Raw genomic sequence first — 25745 nt, 5'->3', positions numbered from 1 at the left:
TAAGTAGCAGGGAATACTACGTTACACTGGATACCTGCACCTCCAGGCTTTACGTCATATCTTAAGGTGTTCCTCAAGGCTCAATTTTGGGTCCTCTGTTATTTAACCTATGCATGCTTCCTTTAGCTGGTGTGATTAATTACTACAATATTTTGTTTCACCAGTATGCAGATGACATGCAACTATTTTTTTCTTGCACCAGATGCCCACAATTCAGTTTCCACCCTGCTGGACTGCATAGAGAGCATAAAATTGTGGAAGTCTCAGAACTTTCTACAGCTAAACAAAGATAAGACAGAGGTACTTGTTATTGGTAATGACACATGGAGAATATCTATTGCTCCATATCTTGACACTCTATCACTAAAATCCAGTAATCAGGTCAAGAACTTGGGGATCATGTTTGACAGTGACCTCAGTTTTAAAAAAAACATATTAGCAATGTTTCTAAAACAGCATGTCATCGCCTCAGAAACATCTCCAAAGTACGTGACATTCTCTCCCTTTCTGACAGTGATAAACTTGTTCATGCATTTTACGTCTAGTCTTGACAATTGCAATGTCATTTTTGCTGGGTTACTAAAGATCTCTATTAAACACTTATAAAAAGTTCAGAATGCAGCTGCACGAATACTAACTTACTCTAAAATGAGAAATCACATTACTCCAACACTCTGATCCCTTCATTGACTGCCTGTATAATTCAGAATTTAATTCAAGATCCTCTTTAAATGTTTTTATGCTATTGCCCCAAATATACCTTTCTAATTTGTTGAATAAATAAACTCCTACTCTGAACATCTAATAGTAACTTGTTGGTTGTACCAAAAACATGGCTAAAAATTGAGTCAGCCTTTTCGGTCCTCTCTTCCTGACAACCTACGAGCAATCGACTCTCAATGCACTTTTAAAAAGTATCTCAAAACACATTTGTTCACTAGGGCCTTTCCTTGATTTATTTTATTTTTGTATTTCATTTTATTCTTATTTAAGTTGTGTGTATGTATGTTTTTCTTTTCTGTGAGTGCACCCATGTATTTGTCTTCTGTAAAGCACCTTGTAAACACTATTTTTAAAAGGTGCTGTATAAATAAAGCTTTACTTAATTACTTACTGTATGTATGTAAATGGCCTCTGGTTTGATTGGCTAATCTCTGTGTACTGGCATTATTCATACTGCCATTTAACTGTCATTCTGTGTTACTGAAGATTAAATTGCTATTGATATAAATGTTGGCGGTCATATGTCATGACGAGTAATGAATGGCTAGTTTGGGTTGAATGGACCTATTGTGGGAGATTTATGTTCTGATTGAGTATGTCTGCATAGTATATTGAAATATTTGATGCTGTTTTTCAGAGTGTCTTTTGCGAATACTTGGGGAAAAACTTGGCCACTGGCATGAAAAAACTAAAATTTTATTCAAGTATTTCAACCCAACTGGTGATTTCAAAACCTGAAAGTAATCTTTCTAATTATGTGTAGGAAACATATTGTCCTTCCAGTGACATTATAATCAAATTGTGGGTGGAAAAGCTGGATTGTTCTGTCTTGATAGTGGTTTAAATAGGATTTGTCTTTTTTTTTTCTCTCCCACAGACAGACATCGTGGTGGTGAGCTGTGATTTGATAACGGATGTGGCCCTGCATGAGGTTGTGGACCTCTTTCGTGCGCACAACGCCACACTTTCGATGCTCATGAGCAAAGTGCATGAATTCACAGAGACTGTCCCTGGCCAAAAGGGCAAGAAGAAAGGAGGTACTATCACTTACACAGATGTGATTGACAAGGAAATAGATGGTCTGGTTTTGAAAGAGTGCTGTTGTTGCACTGTTTCCAAACTACTATTTATTGACCATTTCCCTTTTACTAATATGAACTGAAAAATGTATCCCAGTGTACTGTATACTATTCCTAAAGGTCTTTCAGGTTGTTGACTGTCTGTCCGTCTTAAGCCAAAATACAGTTTGACTGTACTATATCTCACAGTAGTATTTTACAAGTTCGCTATGACAGATTGGAATTGTGCCCTGTGGCAGGAGAACAGAGGGACTTTGTAGGTGTGGACGTCACAGGGAAACGGCTTCTGTTCATGGCCAATGAGGCAGACCTGGAAGAAGGCCTTGTTCTCCGGAAGTCCATCATGCGGAAGTAAGTGTCAACATCACTTCAGGGCTGCGCTTAAGTCCAATTTTTCATGCCTTTCCCTCGTTAACCGTCTTGTTTACTCAAATGCACATCATTGCTTACATTGCCCACTACTGGCTGAACCCTTGCAATGGGTCTAAATGGAACTCCCTAAGCCCTTGATCACTTGCATTCCGCTATGGAGCTGATTTATTATTTACATTTCCCCCCCCTTATGAATTGTTTTATGCAACATTCTATAGGCATGTGTATATGCTTAAGCTGTTGGAGGTGGGGGATAAATTAAGTGCTATCTGCTGTGACATCACAATCATGTTGCATTGTGGTCTGTGGATCTGCCTGAACTGTACAGAATGAGTAGACCTGCTCCCTCTTTTAAAGTTGAGGGTCTGTCCAACAAGTGCTCCCTTGCACTTGATGAAGTTAAATGTGCTTCAAAATGGCGAGGGGAAGAGCTTAGGGAAGTTTGTGAGTGTATGTCTAAAAGCGTTAAATGCATCCTATTCCGCTCGCGGTATACCTCTTTAAATCATAAACAGAACAATTTGAGATATTGAGCTAGCCTTTTAATAAAAGAAATGGTCATTAATGTACAATACTTTGGATTTTTTGTGCGGGGGGAATACGTTGGGGCATTTTGTTGTCTTGTTGTGTGTAGTTTTCACACTGAAAATGGACTTGGTCCGTCTAAGTACAATTTAAAGCTACTACCCTCAGAGAGGTGCCGCTTCCTCAAGCGGCCTCACCAGGCGATGACCTGCTGTTTTTGCTGCTGGCTAGTAAAACTGTGGCCTCCTCCACACTGGCCTTAAGTGCTGCCTGTCAACCCTGCCTTAGCAGGCGGCAACCTTTCTGTTGACCCAATCCTTCTTTCCTTCCCAACCCAGTTTGTCCTGTCTTTCTTTCGCATTTTCTCTTTTCTTTGGATTTTCTCCCTTGGAGGTTTTAGAGCTATGTGTATTATTTCCAAGAACTATGGAAAATATTAGACTTTATTTTATTTTTATTAGACATCTATCTAATGAGTATTTAATGTATGAGTATTTAATTTCATTTTCTCCTCTGTGGATGTTTTATTCATGTTTAGGTGCAGATATATTCTCATATTTTAAAATAGCATAATTAAATAGCTTGCTTTTACTAATGACCCATAATACACTGCTGACTATATCACATGACTGCATATATGTACGCTACTATTCAAAATATTTTTAAAATGTTTTTGAAAAGTCTTTTATACTCACCAAAGCTGCATTTATTTGATAAAAAAAAATACAGTAAATACAATAATATTGTGAAATACTTAATTTAATTTCAATTTCTTTCTTCTTCTTTTTTAATATAAATATAATTGATTTCTGTGATGGTAAAGCTGAATTTTCAGCAGCATTATTCCATTCTTCAGTGTCATATGGTCCTTCAGAAATCATTCTAATTAGCTTATTTGGTACTTAAGGAACATGTCTTATTTTCAGTGATAAACAGTTGTGCTACTTCATATTTTTGCAAAAACCATAATAATTTTTGCAAAAAACATAATTTTTTTCATTAGGGTGTATTAGGATGTTCACACTTGTTTTAGTTTTCTTGTTTTGTTTTTTCTGGTCCGGACCAAAAAAGAAAACAGAACATTTAGTCCTGGTTTGCTTAGCATTCACACTGTCATTTTTAAGACTGAACCTAAAGATAAAAAACTCAGTATTTTGCGACGGAACTTACCGAACATCAAAAACAATGCAGTGTGCTGGGCTAAATGCGCTAGTTATATGTGCGTACTTGTGATGACATTTTGACCAGCTGATAACTCGTAAAAAGTTTATCAAATGTGTAAAGGAGTCAAAACAGCACCAAGAAGTCCTCTGTTGCACAAAAACGAAGATCTGCTACAAGGAGACGTGTTTCTGACACCTGTACCAAACTGTAATATGCAACCTTGCTCATATGAAGAGAAAAAACAGGTATGCTTCCTTTTTAAGGTCACATCTGGTGATTTCACATTCTGTTTTTGGTTAGTTTAGATGTCTTTGGTTCTTGTTGAGTTCATATTTCTGTCGAACCGCACCAGAGTTTGTTTTGTTTGGTGCGTACCAGGGTTTGGGTGGCAGCATTCACACTTAATAAAATGAACCACACTAACACAGTTCGTTTTAATCTAACCAAAACTGCCAAGTGTGAACATGCTCTTAAAAGAATAAAAGTATTAAAGTATTTTCCAACATTTATTAATGTATTCTGCATTCTAATATGTTGACTAATCTGACTAAAGTGTTTAGGTTTTATAGAGATTAAGTAATATTTGGCGGGTTATATGATTTCAATATGGGAGCCACCATGAGGGGGACCATTGATAATAGAATAAAATGGCTCTTTTTATGCCACTGATATGGCTGGAGACTTGTTTTAGTTATAACTGCCCTAGTTACGCCCCCATCTTTACTCCCAGCCATTTTAATGTTTTAATGTTATCTGACGCTGTCATTTCCTGATGTTGGCAAGACTCCTCAGATTGTCAGCACCTTGCGTGGGGCCTGTACTTTGGGTTCTGTAGGCCAAACGCCCTGCTTTTCCTGCTTGTGGGGGGTGACCATTGCTCTGGGAGTAGGAGAGCTGTGATAGGGCTTTGTATGCGGCTGTGTTGGGAGCGAGCTCATAAATAATTTGGGGAGTCGTTGCCGCTGTAAATCCTGTGCAGTAATAGTAGGGTTGCAGCAGCTGTTAGCATGTTGTCCGATGAGTGGGAGACTGAACACACACTAGCTAATCTGACATTAAGTAATGTATCGCACCAGTCTAATACACTTATATTTATATTGAGTCAAATCTTACCCCAAAATCAAAAGAAAGAAACAAGAAATTCTATTTTTACCCTTACCTGTAGTACAGTGAAAAAAACCTAATCTAATAAAAAATACCCATTGGCAATTACAAAAAAAAAAAAAAAAAGTGCATAGTTGTTTGTCAGAATTCAAAAAGGAATGTCCTAAAAAGCTTTTAGCAAAAATATAATGTTCTTTCATTTTGATGTAGGGCTTGGAATATGACCTGGCCATTTCTTTCTGGCCCACTCTCAAGGACACAGGATTTCTAAGTGTGGTTTAAGAGATGTCTGCTAATGTTTAACATTACTTCAGATACTTTTGTCTTTGTCTGTGTTGTCTCAGAGCCTTGCCATTGTCTGCATGTGTGTTTATACAGGCACGGAGAAGTCTATATGTACAGTCCACATGTGTTAAGCCAGTCCTTTTTATTTAGAAGACCTGTAAAAACACTGTCTTCTCTGTATCATTATGTCTTAAAGGGATAGTTCACCCAAAATTTAAATGACTCGTTCCAAACCTGCGTGTGTGTGTGTGCGCGTGTGTGTGTGTGTGTGTGTGTGTGTGTGTGTGTGTGTGTGTGTGTGTGTGTGTGTGTGTGTGTGTGTGTGTGTGTGTGTGTGTGTGTGTGTGTGTGTGTGTGTGTGTGTGTGTGTATTTTTTTGTCTATTTGTCCATGCAATGGCAGTCATTGGGGTCCCTGTGTTCTTCAAAATATATTTTTTTTGTTTTTCCACAGAGGAAAGTAAGTCATATTTATAAGTTTCAGGTTTGAACAATATGCGGGTGAGTAAATGATGACGGAATTTTTTTATCTTGGGGTGAACTATCCCTTTAAAGGTGCCCAAGAATGCTTTTTCACAAGATGTAATATAAGTCTAAGGTGTCTCCTGAATGTGTCTGTGAAGTTTTAGCTCAAAATACCCCATATATATATATATATATATATATATATATATATATATATATATATATAATTTTTTTTTTTTTTTTTTTTTTTTTTTTTAACTGCCTATTTTGGGGCATCATTAACTATACACTGATTTTGGCAGTGTGCCGCCCCTTTAATTCTCCTGCTCCCTGCCACACGAGCTCTTGACTATATTACAGCACGTTTACAAAGTTCACACAGCTAATATAATCCTCAAATGGATCTTTACAATTATGTGAGTAAAGTATTTATTTTGATGTCTACGTTTGATTCTGAATGAGTTTGAGGCTGTGCTCCGTAGCTAACGGCTAATGCTACACTGTTGGAGAAATTTATAACAAATGAAGTTGTTTATGAATTATACAGACTGCACATGTTTAAAAATGAAAATAGCGACGGCTCTTGTCTCCGTGAATACAGTAAGAAACGATGGTAACTTTAACCACATTTAACAGTACATTAGCAACATGCTAACGAAACATTTAGAAAGACAATTTACAAATATCACTAAAAATATCATGATATCATGGATCATGTCAATTATTATTGCTCCATCTGCCATTTTTCGCTGTTGTTCTTGCTTGCTTACCTTGTCTGTGCACAGATCCAGACGTTAATACAGCCTTTCCTTGTGTAATGCCTTGAACATGGGCTGGCATATATGCAAATATTGGGGTCATACATATTAATGATCCCGACTGTTACGTAACAGTCTGTGTTATGTTGAGATCCGCGTGTTTTCCGGAAGTCTTTTAAACAAATGAGAGGAAAGAGTGGAGTTTGAAACTCAATGTATGTCTTTTCCATGTAAAGAACTCTTGTTATTTAACTATGCCGAGGTAAATTCAAATTTTGATTCTAGGGCACCTTTAATTTTTTCTTCTACATTATTGGAAGTATCTCAGAAATCTGGTTGGATATGTGATGGTGACCAGGGTTGCCAACTTTGTTTTACTGGTTGGAGTGATTAAACTGGAGCTGGTGCAATCTATTGGATAGCCATTAGTTAGCATAGCTGCTGTTAATAGCATTTTAGGCAAAAGATGATCATGTGATGATTGTACCATTTCATCAGATATAATTGTAGTAAGTTTGAGAAGCATCATGTGAATGCTTGGCTAAAGAGATGTCTTTTAATATAGATTTAAACAGAGAGTGAGTCCTGAACATTATCAGGAAGGCTTTTCCATAGTTTATGAGCCAAGTGCGAAAATGCTCTACCTGCTTTCATAGACTTTGATAAATATCAAAGTTAGTACTATCAAAAGTCCATAATTTTGTGACCTTTAAAGAATATGATGGATTGTAGATGAGTTACATGCAAAGGAGTTAGACCGTTTATGGCTTTATAGGTAAGAAGCAGTATTTTATAATCGGTATGGAACTTAACAGGTAACTGGTTGTTTAAATGCTTAAGCCTAATGTTGTACTAATGCACTTTTTAGAAACTGTTCCTGTAAACTTTACATACCATATATGCTGGCTAACTAGCTAATATTACAATCCAGTCAGATTTCTTTTTCTTTTTCTTTTCAAATTTATTTTTGTACCGTTATAGGCCTGGTTTCATAGACAGGGCTTAGATTAAGCAAGGAGTAAGCCTTATTTAAATAAGGACATTTAGGGTGTGTTCACACTTGTCATGTTTGGTTCAATTAAAACGAACCCTGGTGCGCAAAAAACAAGTGGACTGAGACCGCTGAAAAGATGAGTCTCGGTCCGCTTCCAAATGAACTCTGGTGTGGTTCTAATGATATATGAAGAGACATGTAAACGAACCAAAAACAGGAAGATGAGACCCTAAAAAGGACAAAATCCTCAATCGTATCGGTTTTTCTTCTCATAGTCGCGAGTTTGCCCATCGCAGGCATCAGACGCGCGTCTCCATGCAGCAGATCGTTTGTATGTATGACGGAGGGATTACCGCCGCTGTTTTGACACATTTAATAAGCTCTTCAGGAGTTCCCAGCTGGCCAAAATACCATTATATGCAGTCTACACACACACAAGTGCATTTATCTCCGCACTCAGCATTGTTTTGGATCTTCGGTAAGTTCCTTCTCAAAATAGGTTCCTTCTCATAAAATCCGACCAATCAGGTTGTGAACGCATTCTTATGCCTTTAGGTTCGGTATCTTTTGGTTCGGTGATAAAATTGCCAATCTAAATGCTAATCAGACCAGGACTAAATGTTTTTTTTTTTTTTTTTTTTTTTGGTCCGGACCAAATGAACCGAACTACAGGTGTGAATGCACCCTTAAGTAGCTTTTCTAAATGTGTCTTAGAATAAAACATTACTGGTGTGTGTCTTGAGACAAAACGATGCCACTGACATAGTTTAAGATATGTCTGTGCAAGTTGTGATGTAAGTTATGCGCTGAGGACCAGTAAAAGCACTCTTTCGTTACTTAAATGGCTCAAATTAAACTTACGAATATAAGTCTCTTTGAATTCAAGACAAATTGGGTCATGTTCTTTTCTCAGTGTGATTTGCTCTGTGGCCTCTGCCATTTTTAAAAGCATCCTATCTTGCGAACATGTTTTTCACTTCTGTAAGTTACGTTACAGACAGAAGTTATTCATGCCACAGCACACACTTTCACATAATCCACAATTAAAATGCCACCTGGCTGGCCTGTGACAGTGCAAAATTAACCGGCCAAATAGAATATTTACACACCACAAACAATCATCATGTTCTTTGTTCAACTGTTGACCACTAGGTATGTAGTAAAGAATATCTGTGTTAGACCAAACAGGTCCTGTTCTGGTCAGAATATCCTATCTATGAGTGTTATGAGAGCTTGAGACAGAGCCAGAAAGCATATGTCTCATGCCAAATGCAAGAGAGTTGTCAACTCTGCGATGGTCGACAGATATTTAGCATTGGATTATCATAAGAGGCAGTAACAATGTTAAAGTACATCTTAGTGGTGGTCCTTTTGTGTTTCTAGGGTTGAAGAAATGTGAGAGGAAAACATTTTGGAGATCGGTTTCTCCCTCTTTATTTGTGGTCTAGAAGTAGAACACAGCAAAACAGTTACACATGTGACATTAGTTGACACTGGAATTGATTTTACAGATTCAAATCTCATACATCTTGCTTAATTTTCCACCTCATATTGTTGGCAGGTGAGGTCTCATTCTCTGTGGGATAGTTGCAGTGTTGTTTAGTATTATTTAATTTATTTATTGATTAACTTTAGTAATTTAGTACTTAAGAATTTATTTCAGTTAGTAATCAAGGCAACATTTCTTATTTTTAAAGGGTTAGTTCACCCAAAAATGAAAATTCTGTCATTAATGACTCACCCTCATGCCGTTCCAAACCCGTAAGACTTTCATTCATCTTCGAAACACAAATGAAGATCTTTTTGATGAAATTTGAGAGCTTTCTGTCCCTCCATAGACAGCTATGCAAAGGGGCTTTTGCACCAGAGGAAACTTTTCATAGTTCCTAGAACTATTGGATGAAGTACCAGGATTTTGCTGTGTTTGCTCCGCAGGAACTAGGAATGATTTTAGTTCTAGGAACTCCTTTTGGGAGAACTAAATGAGATCCTACTTCAGAGTCGGGTCTAAACCAGCACTATAGGAACAACCAGTGGCGAAAGTGTATGTTTACTGGCCAAACGCATGTGAAACACAGGCACCCGTCATTTTTTTAAAAAGTTGTGTACACACACAGTTATAGCCCATATATTTACTCCACAAACTAACTCTACGAACATGGAAAACAATGATAGATGGACCTCTCGAGTTAGGAGAAAATCCAACACGACTTTGAGAGGACCAAGCGAAACGTGATTATGTATTTCTGCTCAGCTAGTGACATTGGACATCAACCACATGGTAAACACTAATACTTTTTCTTTTCTTGTTATAACAGTTATATCTAATAACATATTAGACAGGCTGTTAAACAAATTATAAACTAATGAAGATGGAGAATGTGAACGCTATGTGCTTTGGCATTCTCAGCGACGTCACAATAAAGGTCCAGCGTGCCGTCAAAATAAGTCACAATAACAAGCGCAGCTTACGACACTTCATAGTTCAAGCAAAGCAGGAAAACAGCCCTAGGGGAACTCAAAAGCTTGTAAAGAGATCGTAAAACTAATCAACATGAATTGAGCAGTTTCTAAAGAAACTTGATTGCTTTATATGATGAACAGATTTAATTTAGGTTTTTATTCACACATAAATGGAAGCTCAACAAAACCTGAATGACACACGAGAACAAACCTCTCGCGGAAGCTCAAACATGCTGCGTAACACAAGATAATGAACCTCATTGGTTCTTGCTGAAGCTCAAACATGCTGCGTAATGCACAAGAATGAACCTCATTGGTTCTCGCATGTCAAGAAATCATGTTTGAGCGTCTATCACAACTGATGTGTGAGTTGATGAATATTTATTTGTGAATAAAGCCTAAATTAAATCTGTTCATCATAGCGATCGTTCCTCTTTACCATTAGTTCACCATTTTCTTGCACTAACTTGCTGTAGCCCACTAGATTTAAACTTTCTAAATGTTAGAAATCTAGAAAGAATTGATGGACTGGAAACATGTATTTTAGTCTGACCGCCAAAGAAGCGGTAAACTTCCTCAGACAGCTCACTGAAAAGGCATGTTAACATTGCTCTTGATTTGCTTTGTTAAAGCTGCGAGTGTTTAACAGTGTTTAACATTGTTCGCAATCCAGCTCTCCCTCCTAAACACACTGCTCAAACATTACACTCTCCAGACCGGGTGAGGATGTTTGAGAGGAAGGTGTGTGCCATATGTCCCTTGCTAAGATTTACCAACCCATCAAATCCAGAGTCAGCTGTTGTCTTTCTCATCCAATGTCAGTCTGGTACTTATTTAACCTGCCGATTCAGACAAACGGCCGCAGAACAAAAGCCTCGTGTCTTGCAGGGCATCCGGGCTCAAATAGGTCTGGATACATTTGCTTGGGCTCCATCGACGGCGCACTGTGTAACGTATGACCTCACTGTGCTGTAACGTGGATCTTTGTGCTGGGCTTTATAGTAGTAAGCCATTAAAAATAATAGTGTGAGTCACTCACAACCCTGAAGGCTTTCCCAGATTTTTGTCATCCTTGTCAGCTTGAGGATGAAGCAGACAGTTTTAACTCGGTGGCGCATTACGCTATAAGACATTTCATGACAATTGCTTCAAGATTACCATTCAAGCAATATTTTTTTGCTTTGTTGCGAGCTGGATTCAAACCTGTGGCATCCACACAAGCTTTTTTTCCTTCCCCAAAAGAGTCAAAACAATCCCATTGACCAGTGGTTCTCCACTTTGTAGAACACAATATTTGAAGCTTCCCCTTCATATATGCCAAAATATTTCTGCTGCAATTAAAATATTTTTTTTTAACTTCATATACTGAATTAATTCATGTGGTTAATATAATATATTAAATAAATGAGCTGTGATTCATTTTTTGATTCCAGAAGTTATGTACTGTATTTCAGAACAGTAGTTATTGTGGGAAATTTAAAAAGAAATGTGATTTCACTTTACATCTTCATTTTATGTTTTCTCTTTTTATCATTTTAATTTAATTAGAGTTGGATTTTTTTTTTTAATATAATAATAATAATTAGTTCATTCATTTATTTAAATTATTTACAATTATCCAGAGGCCCCCTAGTGTGCCCTGGCCCCTGGCAGTTTTTTCACTATAGTTTAAAAAAAATGGTAATAAAATTGTGTCAGAAAAAAATGATCTTAATTATGTCAGATAACACTTAAGCAAAACATGGTGAGTCAAAGTGTCTGAATAATTTTTGGTTCCAAATTTTTATAAATTTTACTGATAGTCCACTGTATGAAGTATATTTGGGTATGATATGTCACAGTTTACTTTATTTTGCTATCCTCACTTACATAAATTAACTATAGTGTCCTGCACCCACTAGTAAAAACATATCAAAAATATTAAAAATGTCTGAATAATTTTTGGTTTGACTGTATATGTATTTCTTCTTTCAGCCAAACACAATCGGAGTTATATTAAAAGATATCCTGGCTCTTTCTAGATTTATACCATACCAGCGTGATTAATCCGATCTTCAACCAGATGTAACTGGAATAAATATTTGAATGTTCCAGTCGAATCTGACTTGTAATGCTGCCTGAATCATAAATGCACTGTTCATTTGTTGGCCAGAGGAGAACTGGCCTCCTGACCGAGCCTGGTTTCTTCCAAGGTTTTTTTTTTTTTCTCCATTCTGTCATAAAAGCACATCTATCCATCGTAAAATTAATCCATACATCTCCAGAGGGTTCTGAAGCAAAGCGATGCAATTTGTAAGAAAAATACCCATATTTATGACTTTATAAACTAATAACTGGTTTCCGGTAACTACCGTACGTGAGTTTGTGTTGACAAATGCGGAAGCACAGAGGATAGAGCAAAACAAAACACCGATCATAAATTCGAAGTCTAAAACAAGCTTTTTTTAAGAGAAATGTTGTCCAGCCCTATTTGTTTGAACCGCGAGTGGCGTCAACTTTCACCTAAGCTTACGCTACTCCCACATCCTGTGTCATACGCCGGAACTCGACTCTCTCGTGAACGAGTGGATGGCCGTTACTGGAAGCTAGTGATTGCAGTTTATAAAGTTATTACTATGGATATTTTTCTTTAAAAAAACTTTCACTTCAGAAGGCCTTTATTAACCCACTGGAGCTGTATGGATTACTTTTATAATGGATGGATGGATGTGCTTTTTTGGGCTTTAAAAAAATGGCACAATTGACTCCTATTAAAAAGCTTGGAAGAGCCAGGATATTTTTTAATATAACTGTGTTTGGCTGAAAAGGAAAGTCATATACACCTAGAATTGCTTATAGGTGAGTCAATTATGGGATCATTTTCATTTTTGGGTGAACTATCCCTTCAAACCACCCAGAACAGCTTAAAAATGTCGATACAAGCAAGTAGTTTGATTTGAAAAGTTATTCCTAGTTATGTTTTGCACTGTGAGCCTTATATTGTCTGCACTCCATAAACAGCACCTGTTGCTCATCATTTGACAGTCTTGTCATCTTCCTGGCCCTCTATTTCCTGCTCTTTAAAACTCATTCCTCATTCAAATCCACAAGGATCTGTACCCGTTACTCATCATTCCTTCATTCGGCCCATCATTCTCTCTGATTCACTCATTCTCCTGCCCGCAGGTGCCAGACCATGATGTCACATGTTGGGTGTTCCCATAAATCAGCATGTCATGCCTTTGTTCATTCCTCACCTCCTCTGGATCTCTTGCTGCTGTCTGCGTGTGTGAGCCGAGCACATTGGTGCCATATGTAGCTGAAAACATCTGAACGTTCCTCACTCTCTGCACGCACTTTTCCTGCTTTTCAGGAATCCAGCCACTGCTGGCTAAAGGAACGACTTGGTGTCATCATAATTTATTTCTCATGTATCCACACACATACACGCTCTGATTTACACATGGTGAGTCTGTTTTTGAGATTTGGGTACGTAAACACGGCAGCGTTTCTGGCTCTCAGTGTGTCATCAATAGGAGGGAAACAGTAAAGCTCTAGAGATGAGATGGTTCTCTTACATTCTCGCTTCGTAAATGTCATGGGGGTGGGAGGGTCCTCGTGTTCTGTGTTTACTGCAGGTCGCCCGGCATAAAGCCTGCATGTGGTGTAGCACAGTAGCTGGAAAGGTGGGGGAGTGTACGTTGTGGTTTTTATATATATATATATATATATTTTTTTTATATATATATATATATAATATATATTTTTATATATATATATAATATATATTTTTATTTTATATATATATATGGTTATAATGCTTATAATGGTAGTGATAATGCTTCAGTTTAGCTTATATACATACATATTTTATATTTATATTACATACATATATATATATATATATATATATATATATATATAATATATATATATATATATAATATATATATATATATATAATATATATATATATATATATATATATAATATATATATATATATATATATACATTAAATTTGAAAGTTTTCTTTAGATTTCTTAGTATACTTTGTAGCAGTTTTTCCCCTTATTTATTTAATTAATTATTTATTTATTGAAATCTTGAACATTTATTTCCAGGTTTAATTTAAATATTCAATTCCAGATGTTAAAGTCTCTTTTAAACCTTGCTGTTTGTACTTTGCACTGTCCCTTGATAGACTCGAATCATCATGAATTGAGGCAATTGAGCAAAACCTTGACTCTGCGATCTTGACTATTCTCTCCAGACATATGTGCATGTGTAACTGGAAGTCCTCATGTACATCTGACAGCTTAACTTGCATTGCTATCCAGTCTGCTTTACCTTTAGTAACACTTTGTGTTGTCCGTCAGGATGCAGTGGACTCTTTCACCACGTGAATTGCTGTGGCCCCCGGGGCAGCCATTTTGTGGGACTCTTGTTGCACTGTGGAGGGGCTCCGGGAGCATTTTCATGTCAATGGCAGGCTATAAAACAGTCTGGGGGGTCCGTCGGTGCTCCTGACATCTCACTACTCACAAGCTGTGGAATCACTTAATCCGGCTGGAGTTGCCATGGGATTTTTTTTTTTTTTTTAATAAATTTTTGGATTTTATAGAGATACTACATCATTTCTTCTCTTACATGTCACTTTGCTTGTCTTTCACTTGTTATTCCAGTTTTGGGGGTCATTATAGTTCTCTTGAACTATACAGTGCCTCGAAGAGACCAATTAGGTTGGGAGTGAGACAGGAAAATGAAAGACTCCATGGGACGTAAAGGCAAGCTATATAGTCTAATTATAAAACATCTGAGGAAACAAGGGTAGCAGGGTGCCTTACGGTGTTTTTGTCAGAGCTGTTATGTATTTACTTTGTTTCGCCATCAAGCATGTTCCATGTTTCCCCTGCGTGTTATTCTGGAGCAAGCCGCAGCCTCCTTCCGCACATTTACTGTCATTATTTTTTTATTTGCACTCCAAGATGCCAGTCTTCACTGCCCTCCCTTTCTCTGACACTTATATATATATATCTCACTCTTTCAGACATCCCAGAATGCTCATCAAGACTGGCCTTCTAGATGCCCACCTGTACTGCCTGAAGAGATCTGTGGTTGATTTCTTAGTACACAACAAGTAAGTTAGCATTTCCCAATAAAAGAGTTTCACAGCCTTTTCTGTCAATTTTTGCCAGTTGCGTTTTGTGCCAAATAATTCACACGCACTTTTATAATGATAAAACAGAAGATGTTCTGAGTGGTGCAGTAAAGCAAAAGGAATGCTAACAAAATGATTAATTTTTCAATTTAACGTTTCACTCAAATGATGATAGTTTAATTTGACTAATGATGTATTATATCAGAAGTGTGCAAAAACTGACCAGTTTTTCCCCAGAAAGCTGTTTGACAATGTGCCACCTGAAAGCACAATATTTGTCTGCACATCCTGTAAATTTGAATCTGACACATTAGCATCTATTAAATCTAGTTTTACCATCTGACAAACTGATGTCAGGATGGACAGAGGACATTAAAGGACATTAAAAATGGGGTTATATTGTATTGCTGGACTTTTATCCATCAGGATTTTAATGAAATGCAAAGAAAAATTTTGAAGGTGTGCATGTTCTTGGTGTAGTAAATAAATAAATATATGTAAAGAAATATATATATATATATATATATATATATATAATACATATTTTTTTATATTTATTTTCTTCACTATAATTAAAATCACTTTTATTTGAATTTGCTTTACAATAAAGGCCTAAACTGAAAAACAAAAATTGCTCCTTGCACTTCATTGCAAGCATATTTTCAGCACCACTTTCACATAACCAGTTTTCTCTTCATCTAGTCGTTCCGCTGTGTCTCTAATCCTGGAGTGTCCCTGTGTCCTCTACAGTCCACCCCTCCGTTGCTCCCTCAGCTCTCCATTCATCCTCTCCAATAGCCCTCCGTTCGCCTGCCCCTCCAGTCCCCTTTGTGCTCCTGTAACTGACATTGTGAGGCCGGGGAGCCCGCTGTAAAGTGGTGCCGTGCATGGCCTCTCTTAGGTCCTCTCCCTCTCACAGACTTCAGAAAAGCGTGAGGTTTCTCTCCGCTTTGACATTTTAATTCGCTCTCCCCCTGATATAAATATCATTTCATCTAATCTGCCTCCTCCTCTCCCCACTTTCCCTCATCAAAGTAGTTTGACTTTTTTTTATGCTGCCTTTTCTCTCCCTCGTTCACATTCTCGCCCCCACACCCCCCCCCCCCAAATCCCTCCCTCCCTCCGTCCGTCTCGCTCTCTCTCTGTCGCCCTTGAGCCTGCAGTGCCATGAAGTACTAAAGGAGAAAATGGACATAGTAACTGTTGTTTCTCTCTCTGCATTCAGATGGAAATTCTAATCTTGCTTAAAAGAAAATAAAGAGAGGAAGAGAGAGACTGGTTTAAGGAGGTGGTGGAGATTTTGAATTGCTCCTCAAGCACACATGATTTTTTTCAAACCATGATTCAACTCTATACCTTCAGGCGACCATAAATTCAATTGTTCGTTAAAATAAGAATATTCCTCTGTGAATGCTGTTTAATGTTGGATTTAATTATTGTTGATCACATTCATATAGTACATTTTATTAATAATTAAAATAATTTTCTTCATTTTTTTAAAAATAATTAATGAAATTAATTTTATTTTGTAATGTCTACTCAATGCTTTACTCTTCTGCCACAATAATGTCTTCAAATTAGTTAAATGATTAATTGTTTGAATAATTGCATATGACTTTTTTTTTTTTTTTTTTTTTTTTTTTTGTCCAAAGGCCTTAATAATAATAAAAACAAAGATATGACATCCAAAATATGTAAGGTAGTACATCTAGATCTCTTTTATTGAATCCAAAAGGTTTTCATCATATTTTGCTACATATAAAGGTATTTTTATTTATTTTGAAGTGTCAAAAGGTCATTCGGTTTAACCGTCCAAAGGCCAATACAGCCATTTCATTAGTGATTTTAAAATGTACTAATATATATATATATATATATAATTTTTTATTCTGGCATGATTTTGTAACATCATCAACATAGTGCAAAATGGTATTAAAATTATGTGTAGAAGTCAGTGCTTTATGATAAAGAATATCCGGAAAAATGAATTTCACTTATGTCATTTGGAGTAACCAATATAAAGGGACCATTTTGGATCAAGTCATGCGGTCAGTATCATGTGACAGAATGTGACATCATTGACACCTGCAAAGGACCACGTTTTCACTTGCTTATACGCATGTCCCGAAACATCAGTTCATTCGCTAGAACTGCTATAAAACATGGAAAATGTGGTAATATTTTAAAAACTTGTACTAAATATAAAATATGTAATTGTCCTTTTGCTAGCTAGCAAGATAACATTTTTTGAAAATTTCGTCATTCAGTATAACACAAAATGTCATTCGGTAAAATCAAAATGTTGGTTAAACCGAATGACTTTTTCTGGTGACATTTTGTCCATCTTGTAAAAAATGACAAAAGCAGTGCTAACAGATTATAAAAACCACATAATCTCATTGTTAACGCTTGATAAAACTTCAAAATTAATTATATCTCCATGGTTTGTTTGTTTTTTTACACTTTTAAAAACTTTATTCGTCAGTGACCCATATACATGATCAGCATTACTGAGATGATTAAAAAAAAATTCTTAATTGATTGACAACTCTTTAAATAATATCACATTTTAAATCTCAAAAAAATTTTGTTTTCATATGCTTTTATATACAGGTCTGTCACTTCAATCAGAGGAGAATTAGTGCCATATTTGGTGCGTAAGCAGTTCTCAAAGTCTTTAAACTGTCAAAATGCCACAGAGGATTCAGAGAAGAATCAAAAACAACAGGATGCTCACAACAATTTGGGTAAGCTTCCTCTTGTAATGACTCGCATTTGCAATTCACATTTGTCATCCGTTTTAAGAGAGTTTTAAGTGTACATAATAAAAGGTGACCTTTCTCAAACTCATACATGTCTTCACAGAACTCCTCAGCACTAGTAAAGATGACGCGCTGCTTCAACTTGCCCGGGACAGGTCGTGTTGGAACGATCATCGTGGAGACATGAGTGAGGCCTACCACGGCGGAAAGCTACGCTGTTATGTTCACATCATGGAGGAGGGCATGTGTTACCGTGTGAACACACTCGCGGCTTACATAGAGGCCAATCGTGTGGTGAGAACAAGCTGAAAGAACGGTTTTAATTGCACAGTTTTCATTAAATCTGTAAATAAGATTATCTGTCCAAGGTTAAAACAGTTGTTTGAGACACTGGTTGAGCTGTAATGGCTGCATTGAATTGTGGGATGGTTTCCATTTTCCCTTAGGTTCCAAAGCTGTTTGAGGACCCTCCAATCCATCCGACTGCTGTGGTCACAGATCGCTCTTTGGTGAGTCCCATAGGCACGTCACTATGGTGGATGTGTACAGTATGATTAAATTAGGGCTGTCACCAATGATTATTTTGGTAATGGAGTAACCGGTCGATTATTTTGACGATTAATCGAGTAATTGGATATTTTTGTGGTAATAAAAAAAGCCCTTAAAAAGACTTCAACTACATATATAATAACAACGAAGCAATAATATTTGGTATAAATAAAGAATCAAATGCAATTAATCATATTTATAGAAAAACAATTTTCCAGCAGATCAAATCCTTGTTTAATATTGGCCAAATGACATTTAATTTACTTGATCTTTAATGTTTGGTCACTTCTTATGATAGAAATGCTACAGCTACTGTAATTTTTTTGAACAAGAATATGTGGACATCAAAACATGCAAACTCAGAGCGAGGATTTAAACTTTTATTTTGAAATCATGATGAACAACCGTTTGCAAATTTAGAAATTTATTAAATTCAATTTATATTGCTGTATTCTCCTGTGTTGGTGAAGGTTTATAAATGATTTACAATACAAATCTGATGAATTGGCACACATTGTGTTTCCAGATGAACGTTATAAGCAACCCAAACTCACAGGATAATAAATATAAAACCCACAGGGCATATATTTATTTAACTAAATCACAGCCTTTGTGAATTCACAATAACACTATGCTATAGTATAATTTTGAAATGGTTTTAATATATTGTGCAGCCTTCTCGTCCATGGAATGTGCCACTTCCAGTATTTTGCCGGTTACTCGACACGCAATTGAGGATTTTTTTTTTTTTTTTTTTTTTTTTTTGAGTATTTAAAGTAAATCGAGGACTTGTTGTGACAGCCCTAATTAAAAATGCATATTTCATAATATACCTCATAAGAAATTGTCAAACAGCATGTTTTGCTATTGGAATAGAGTGCAACAGTGCCTGCTCCCTTTTTCAGCAGTGCTGGTTCCAAAAGTATTTTTTTCCATACATTTCTCCGATAGTGATTTTTTTTAAAAAAAAAGTCTTTGTTAAAGAGTTATAAGCCATGAACCAAGCCAATCAGCTATGAGCTGAATTGCAACACTACAAACTTGGATTGTAAGCAAAAAATAATTTGAAAATCGGACAAAAAGACAAAGGTACAAGACTGCGTACTTAACCGCTTTAGTGAGGGGAAAGAACTACAATCCCATGAAGCATTGCGAACAGCATAATCGAATTAAAAATTATGGATAAATATAAAACAATATATATATATATATATATATATATATATATATATATATATATATATATATATATATATATATATATAATATACATATAAAACAATATATATTTTAAGTTTTTCGCAAAATATGCTTATAAAAGATCATCTCGATTTAAGTCATTCGGAGTGGGCGGAGCTAAAAGGTCTTTTTTTTTTTTGCACAATTTTTTTTTTTCCGATTCTGATTGGTGGAATTTTTTTGTACAGCATCATGGGTAATGCAGTTTTTCACCAGGAATTCCACTGTTAAACACATTATTTTAAAAATAAGCTGAAATAATGCAGGCTGACACTTTCAGCAGAAGCAAATACCATGGAATAACAACCTCCTAGCTTATCTTTAAAGGTTTGCAAGTTATCATTCAAAATCAGTTTTTTTTTTTTCTTTTCATCCTGAACCAGGCTGTTGCACTCATACATTACTCCTAAAATAAAGTACTGCTATTTCTTTTATTAGGTTGGAAGTGACAGCATTATTGGGCCACATTGTCAGATATTAGACAAGACCTCAATCAAGCGTTCAAATATTGGCACATCAACCACGATCAAGGAGAAGGTGAAGATTATCAACTCCATCATCATGAACGGAGTCACTATTGAAGAAGGGTAAGTGATTCTGACTGTTTATGAGAAAATGATGCAGAAACAGCCTCTTTATGGGTAATTTATTTTGTAAATCAAACCCAGACAGGATGTTTAACACAAGTAATGTTGATTACTTTCTTTAAATGGTGAAATTTAATAATATTTGAAAACATACTAATAAACAGCAGTATTTAACTAAATAAATTAGAAAAAAATGTAGCTGCAATAAAAAATGTTGTTGGATGCATTGCAGAGACTCCTGGAAACACTTTTTGAATGAAGAATCAATTAATTTTTAATCTTTTTTTTTTTTTTTTTTTTTTAACCAGTTCTGTTAAAAATTTGGTCATGGACAACCTGGAAATATTGGTGAATTTGAAATAGTGAATTCAGGGATAGAAAAGTCAGAGAAATTAATAACATCTGATAAAAAGTCATGGAAATGTACATGTTGAATATAATATGTTCTCAGATCTAAATAAATTTTTCAGCAGTAAATTGCTTTGTGAATGCAGTTTCCATAATCCTTATCCAGTAACCACAACTGACTATAAATTAGTATGGAAATATGAACATGATCTGAATTACATTATTTGCTTAAATGAATCAGATTTCAGTTGCTGTCTGCGTTACAATCGTGGTTTAAAGTATTGTGAAGATTAATCCGTTGACGTAGGACTGCGTGCGACTTTCCAGTTCCCACTGGATTTCGTTCTCTGCATATAAGCTTAATAAAGCCTGAACCTCGTTGTCGGCCCATCTCCCTTATTTTTTAAACTCGAATAGTAAGCAACTCTTACTGCACGCACCGCAACAGACTTTTAAAAATGGTGGTTAAAATAAAGTGCTGAGTGGAGTGAACCAATCAAAATGCTGCGTGAACTCAACCAATCAGCATGTTCAGCGCCCAAGTCCCAAAAAGTTCCTGAACTTTGAAAAAGTACTACCTCATGAGCAGGGACTTTCTGAGGGGGAATTTTTACCTGAAACTTTATTTAGACCCTGGTTCCTGCAATTGAAACACACCAAGTACCACCCCAAAGTCCCTAGTTCCTGGGTAAAGTTCCTGTGGTGGAAACATGCTGATTGGGTGCTTAATATGTTTAATATGCTGATTGGGTGCTCCAGAAACATTTTAAAAGTGATTCTTTTAGCAATATTTGATGAATAGAACAGCATTTAATTGAGTTGAATAAAAAAAAAAAAAAAGACTGACCCCAAACATTTGAACAGTAGTGTACATAATGCACAGAGCTTTGCAATTTCATGCACCCCTGTGTTGTATTGTACCATCCACAGTCTAAGGATGACAGACAGATAGGCTGCCTCCAGCGTATTTAGTGGTCTGGATCAGATGTTCAGCATGTAGAAACAAAAGATCAGATTTTGTCTGTTAGGTTAAAAGTGGGCTTGACGTAGACATAATGCGCAGAGAGTCTGACCTGCTTCTGCCTGCGGGTGGTGTTGGGGTGGATGCTGCTGCTTTTTGTTGTGTTGAGAAAAAGCAGAAACTTGCGTTGTCAGACCCCTAAAGGTGTTCGCTGACCCTGAACAGCCCCCCGGTACAACAAATTAACAGAAAAGTGGTGAATGTAGATGTAATGATTCCCAAAGAAACAAGCGTTACATTCGCGAAGTAAAAGAAGCCTCAGCAAACATTCACATCTCGCTAAACTCGGCCGACTCTTGTTCAAGAGTTTTACTCGCATGCTTCTTTTCTGAGATCATAGACTTGTGAATGAACAATGGATTTTTTTTTTGCACTCTTTTTTTCGCCCAAAACAATTTAGATTTAAGCTTTGGGATAATTTGGGATAATGGCGTTCTCGCTTGCCATTGAACACAGACTGTCCCAAATCAGGACCCTGTTAGGTAGAGACAGGAGGAGCTTTGGTTTAAACCAGTTTTTTCCCTTCAAAAAATCAAAAAAAAAAAAAAAAAAGAGCTAGGAGCCAATGTGGCGGCCCTCATGTACGAATTAGCCTGTGCATGAAGAGTGAAGTGAAAGAATATAGAGGAAGGAAAGAAAGGAACAGCAACTCTTTCAAAACATAAAGTAAGAAGGGATTAGGAAATCCCTGGCATTTAAAAGCGCCACTTGCATTTTTCGGCCCTTTGTTTGCATGTAGGAGTGGTTGTTTACAAAGCTCGGGAGGTCGGGGTTGATTTGGAGGGGGGGTCCTGATGGTGGCTTGTGTGGGTGGAAGGAGGGGGGGGGGGGTCACAGCAAGGAGGAGCATAGTGTCAGTAATTAGTGGTATTTCAGAAACTACATCTTTGGTGGTCTCTCTGTTCAAAACTCCAATCCTTGTAATCTCCCATCTACCCCCTCTTGTCTCACCCGCTCCCTCTCTTTCTTCAAACCTCGCTCGCTCTCGCTCTTGTACACACCCGTGCACCTGAATAGAGCGCCCTGTGTAGCTGCCAATAGAAACCTGCCTCCGTTAGCTGAACACGGCCACACTGTCCGACGCTCCTTGATCTGGAAAACGGGACGTGCTGTCCGCTGTCCCTGTTCCGTGAGGGGAAAAATCTTGGAGTATGTTTAGTAAAAAGTTGCGGTTGTAAATTTTGCATCGCTTTATGGCTGGGGGAGAGTGTGAAATGGCACTTCCTGTAAGGTCCTGTGACATTCGGACACTAAACCGCAGAAAGCAGCACTAAAACGCTTTTGTACGTCAGACGACGATGTTGTTTTTAATATATATGCTAATGCCACCGAAAGAAAAATAAACTAAGCCTGGTGAAAACATTGAGGTATCAGGTTTCAGATTGGCGTGGTGGTGATGGGGAGGGGGACGTAATTGGGTCGGGTGAGGAAAGGACAAGACCTTCAGCTGTGCAATTAGCAAAAAGACATGAAAGCTGAACACTCGTGGTAAATATGCTTCACCGCAAGAGAGTGCAGAAAAAGTTAAGAGTTGGCCCAGGCAAACCAAGTAAACATAAAACTGTGCAAATAAAGTTTTATGGTGCCAAAGCGATCCCAGGAAAATATTATTCTTTGTTTGGTGTAAACAGACAGCAGCACAGGGATGTGTGTGTGTGTGTGTGTGTTCGTGTGTGTGCGTGCGTGCGTGTTTTTGTGACATGTCAGGACGCAAATTTGTATAATGACATGGGTAATGCATAGGTATTACAAGGAGAGGGTGACTTGTGAGGACATTACCCCATATCCCCATTTTTCAAAAGGCTTATAAATCATATGGAATGAGTTTTTGTGAGAAAGTAAAAATGTGCACAGTTTCCTGTGATGGGTAGCTTTAGGTGTAGGGGGATAGAATATACAGTTTGTACTATATAAAAACCATTACACCTATGGAATGTCCCCACAATTCACAAGAACAAACCTGTGTGTGTGTGTGTGTGTGTGTGTGTGTGTGTGTGTGTGTGTGTGTGTGTGTGTGTGTGTGTGTGTGTGTGTGTGTGTGTGTGTGTGTGTGTGTGTGTGTGTGTGTGTGTGTGTGTGTGTGTGTGTGTGTGTGTGTGTGTGTGTGTGTGTGCGCGCGCCTAGCTCCCAAGCACTTGGCTGTCTACAACTCGTATACACAAATATCAGCCCTTCATTATGCTCAAAGATTCCAGATGTAAACATTTTTTTTTTTTTAAAGAAGCCATGTTACATATAAGTACTGTCAGTGGATCTTTACTAATGCACTTCCTGTATTATTTTTTTATGTAGAAAGGTATTTACTGCTTGATATCTAGTGTTAGGAATGGGGAAGTTTACACAAGATGTGTTCTTTAGTTTAAAAACTGCTAGATGGAGTGCAGTGAAATAGAGTTGAAGAGATCTTGAAACGTCCCCTTTTAAAACGTTGACTTAAAGTAATATCTGAAAAGTCATAGATATGTGCATAGACCAGCAGTTAAAGTCATCAAAATCAAATTTGACTTTCTAAACGAATGTTCCTTGTCTTATTGTGAATGATTCATTGGTCTGAGTTATTTCAAAGAAATCATTGTAATATTTAATCAAAATGTAATGGCTTGCTCTTCCTGTCAGACAACTTTCATTTTACGCAAATAGCTATATGGTCATTGTTTTAGCAAACTCGCATTCGGTCTGGCTCCATTCTGGTATGTAGTGTCCACATTTCACCCTTCATGCATGATTTCTTGTTGAATATTCTGAATTATGGAATTAAAATGGGTTATTAACAGTGAACTGGAATGCGAGAAGTCAAACTGTGTGAATAGCCCCATAAGAATGGTTTGTTTAGGACTGGTGGTAAGGCCATATGGGCTTTGTAATATCCAGTCAATGTCTGATTGAAAAAATATAGCCAAAGTTAAATGGTCATTTATTTAACACAATATGTATTCAGAATTCACTTAAAAATATTTGAACATTTGAAGAAGAAGAAAACACTTTTGTTAACTGGCTAACATCGTTTCTACACCAGACACGAGTGCCGTAACGCATCAAAAGACGATATAACCCATTATAATCATCGATATTGTCTACACTGGATGTGGTGCGAAGCAACACAAATTCCAGACGGATTCTCCATTCTATTTCTGATGTAGTCCAAGTGCTTTTCAACATTGATAATGGTCACGTCCGGTATAGACACGGTGTAAGTAGAAGTGGGTATCAACCAATATGACTGTCTCAAAATGTAGTTTGGACATTTTATATGGATGGATGGATGGATGGATTTTTTTTCAATTGTAGTCTTTTAAAAAGGCATCTGAAATAATAAACTAGGTACAATGTAGTGTTGTCAAGAATATAGATTTTTCAATACATATCTATACTGAATATCTGAAACACTTATTTATTTTCTTATTTTATCTCTCCGTCAGCGAGTTGAGACACAAACCCGCCTCCCCTCACTCACTCGTTTCATTTGCTCCAGATGGATATTTTTGATGTTACAGGGCTTGATTTCGGAGTGGGATTGCGTGTATCGAGCATAATTTTACTTATTCCTGCAGATTTTGTGCTCACACCCAAAGTGCACACACATAAATCAGCCTCTCAGTACTAAATTGAGTTATTTTTCACTGCTTAATATGCATAAATAGTTAAATACACACAAAATAATGTCAAAATGTCAGTGTTGGCAAGTATTCATGTAAACACACTCATGTTTTAAGTGAAGGTAAACATTTGAGAAAGAAAACGAATGTGTAACAGTATAATGGACGTGTGCGTCAGGTCTTAAAGTGACAGCAGCCTAATATACCTGCTGCATAATATTACTGTATGGCAGTTTTTCCCCATTGTATCGATGGCAAAATTGTGGCCAGTGAATGAAAATATATCATGTGAAGGATAATGTGACTGAAGACTAGAGTAATGATGCTGAAAATTCAACTTTGACATTACAGGAATAAATCATATATTAAAATAATAAAAAAAAAGTTTTAGTTCATAGTAATATTTCACATTACTATTTTTTTGTCTGTATTTTTGATCAAACAAATTTGTTGTATGGTCATTGAAATGACACTCATCCGACTCTGTTCTCTTCCCCCAGGTGTAACATTCAAGGTAGCGTGATCTGCAACAACGCAGTGATTGGACGCGGAGCCGACATCAAGTACTGTCTC

General features: G+C 36.8%; 1 protein-coding gene across 1 annotated transcript in view; it reads left to right on the top strand.

Moving 5' to 3' along the window:
* eif2b3 (eukaryotic translation initiation factor 2B, subunit 3 gamma) overlaps positions 1 to 25745 on the top strand; it is a 48539-nt gene that overhangs the window by 18154 nt on the left and 4640 nt on the right. The window contains exons 4-11 of the mRNA XM_067362907.1: positions 1601 to 1760; positions 2042 to 2153; positions 14960 to 15049; positions 17684 to 17817; positions 17936 to 18126; positions 18279 to 18341; positions 20059 to 20207; positions 25673 to 25745. The exon at positions 25673 to 25745 is cut by the window's right edge and continues 31 nt beyond it. Coding sequence (XP_067219008.1) covers positions 1601 to 1760; positions 2042 to 2153; positions 14960 to 15049; positions 17684 to 17817; positions 17936 to 18126; positions 18279 to 18341; positions 20059 to 20207; positions 25673 to 25745 — 972 coding nt within the window. The remainder of the gene's footprint in view (positions 1 to 1600; positions 1761 to 2041; positions 2154 to 14959; positions 15050 to 17683; positions 17818 to 17935; positions 18127 to 18278; positions 18342 to 20058; positions 20208 to 25672) is intronic.

Source organism: Chanodichthys erythropterus, chromosome 16 (genome assembly GCF_024489055.1).
Source record: "Chanodichthys erythropterus isolate Z2021 chromosome 16, ASM2448905v1, whole genome shotgun sequence".
NCBI classification, from domain to species: Eukaryota; Metazoa; Chordata; class Actinopteri; order Cypriniformes; family Xenocyprididae; genus Chanodichthys; species Chanodichthys erythropterus.
The sequence above is the reverse complement of the archived record's forward strand: the minus strand, read 5'-3'. Positions and strand labels throughout refer to the sequence as shown.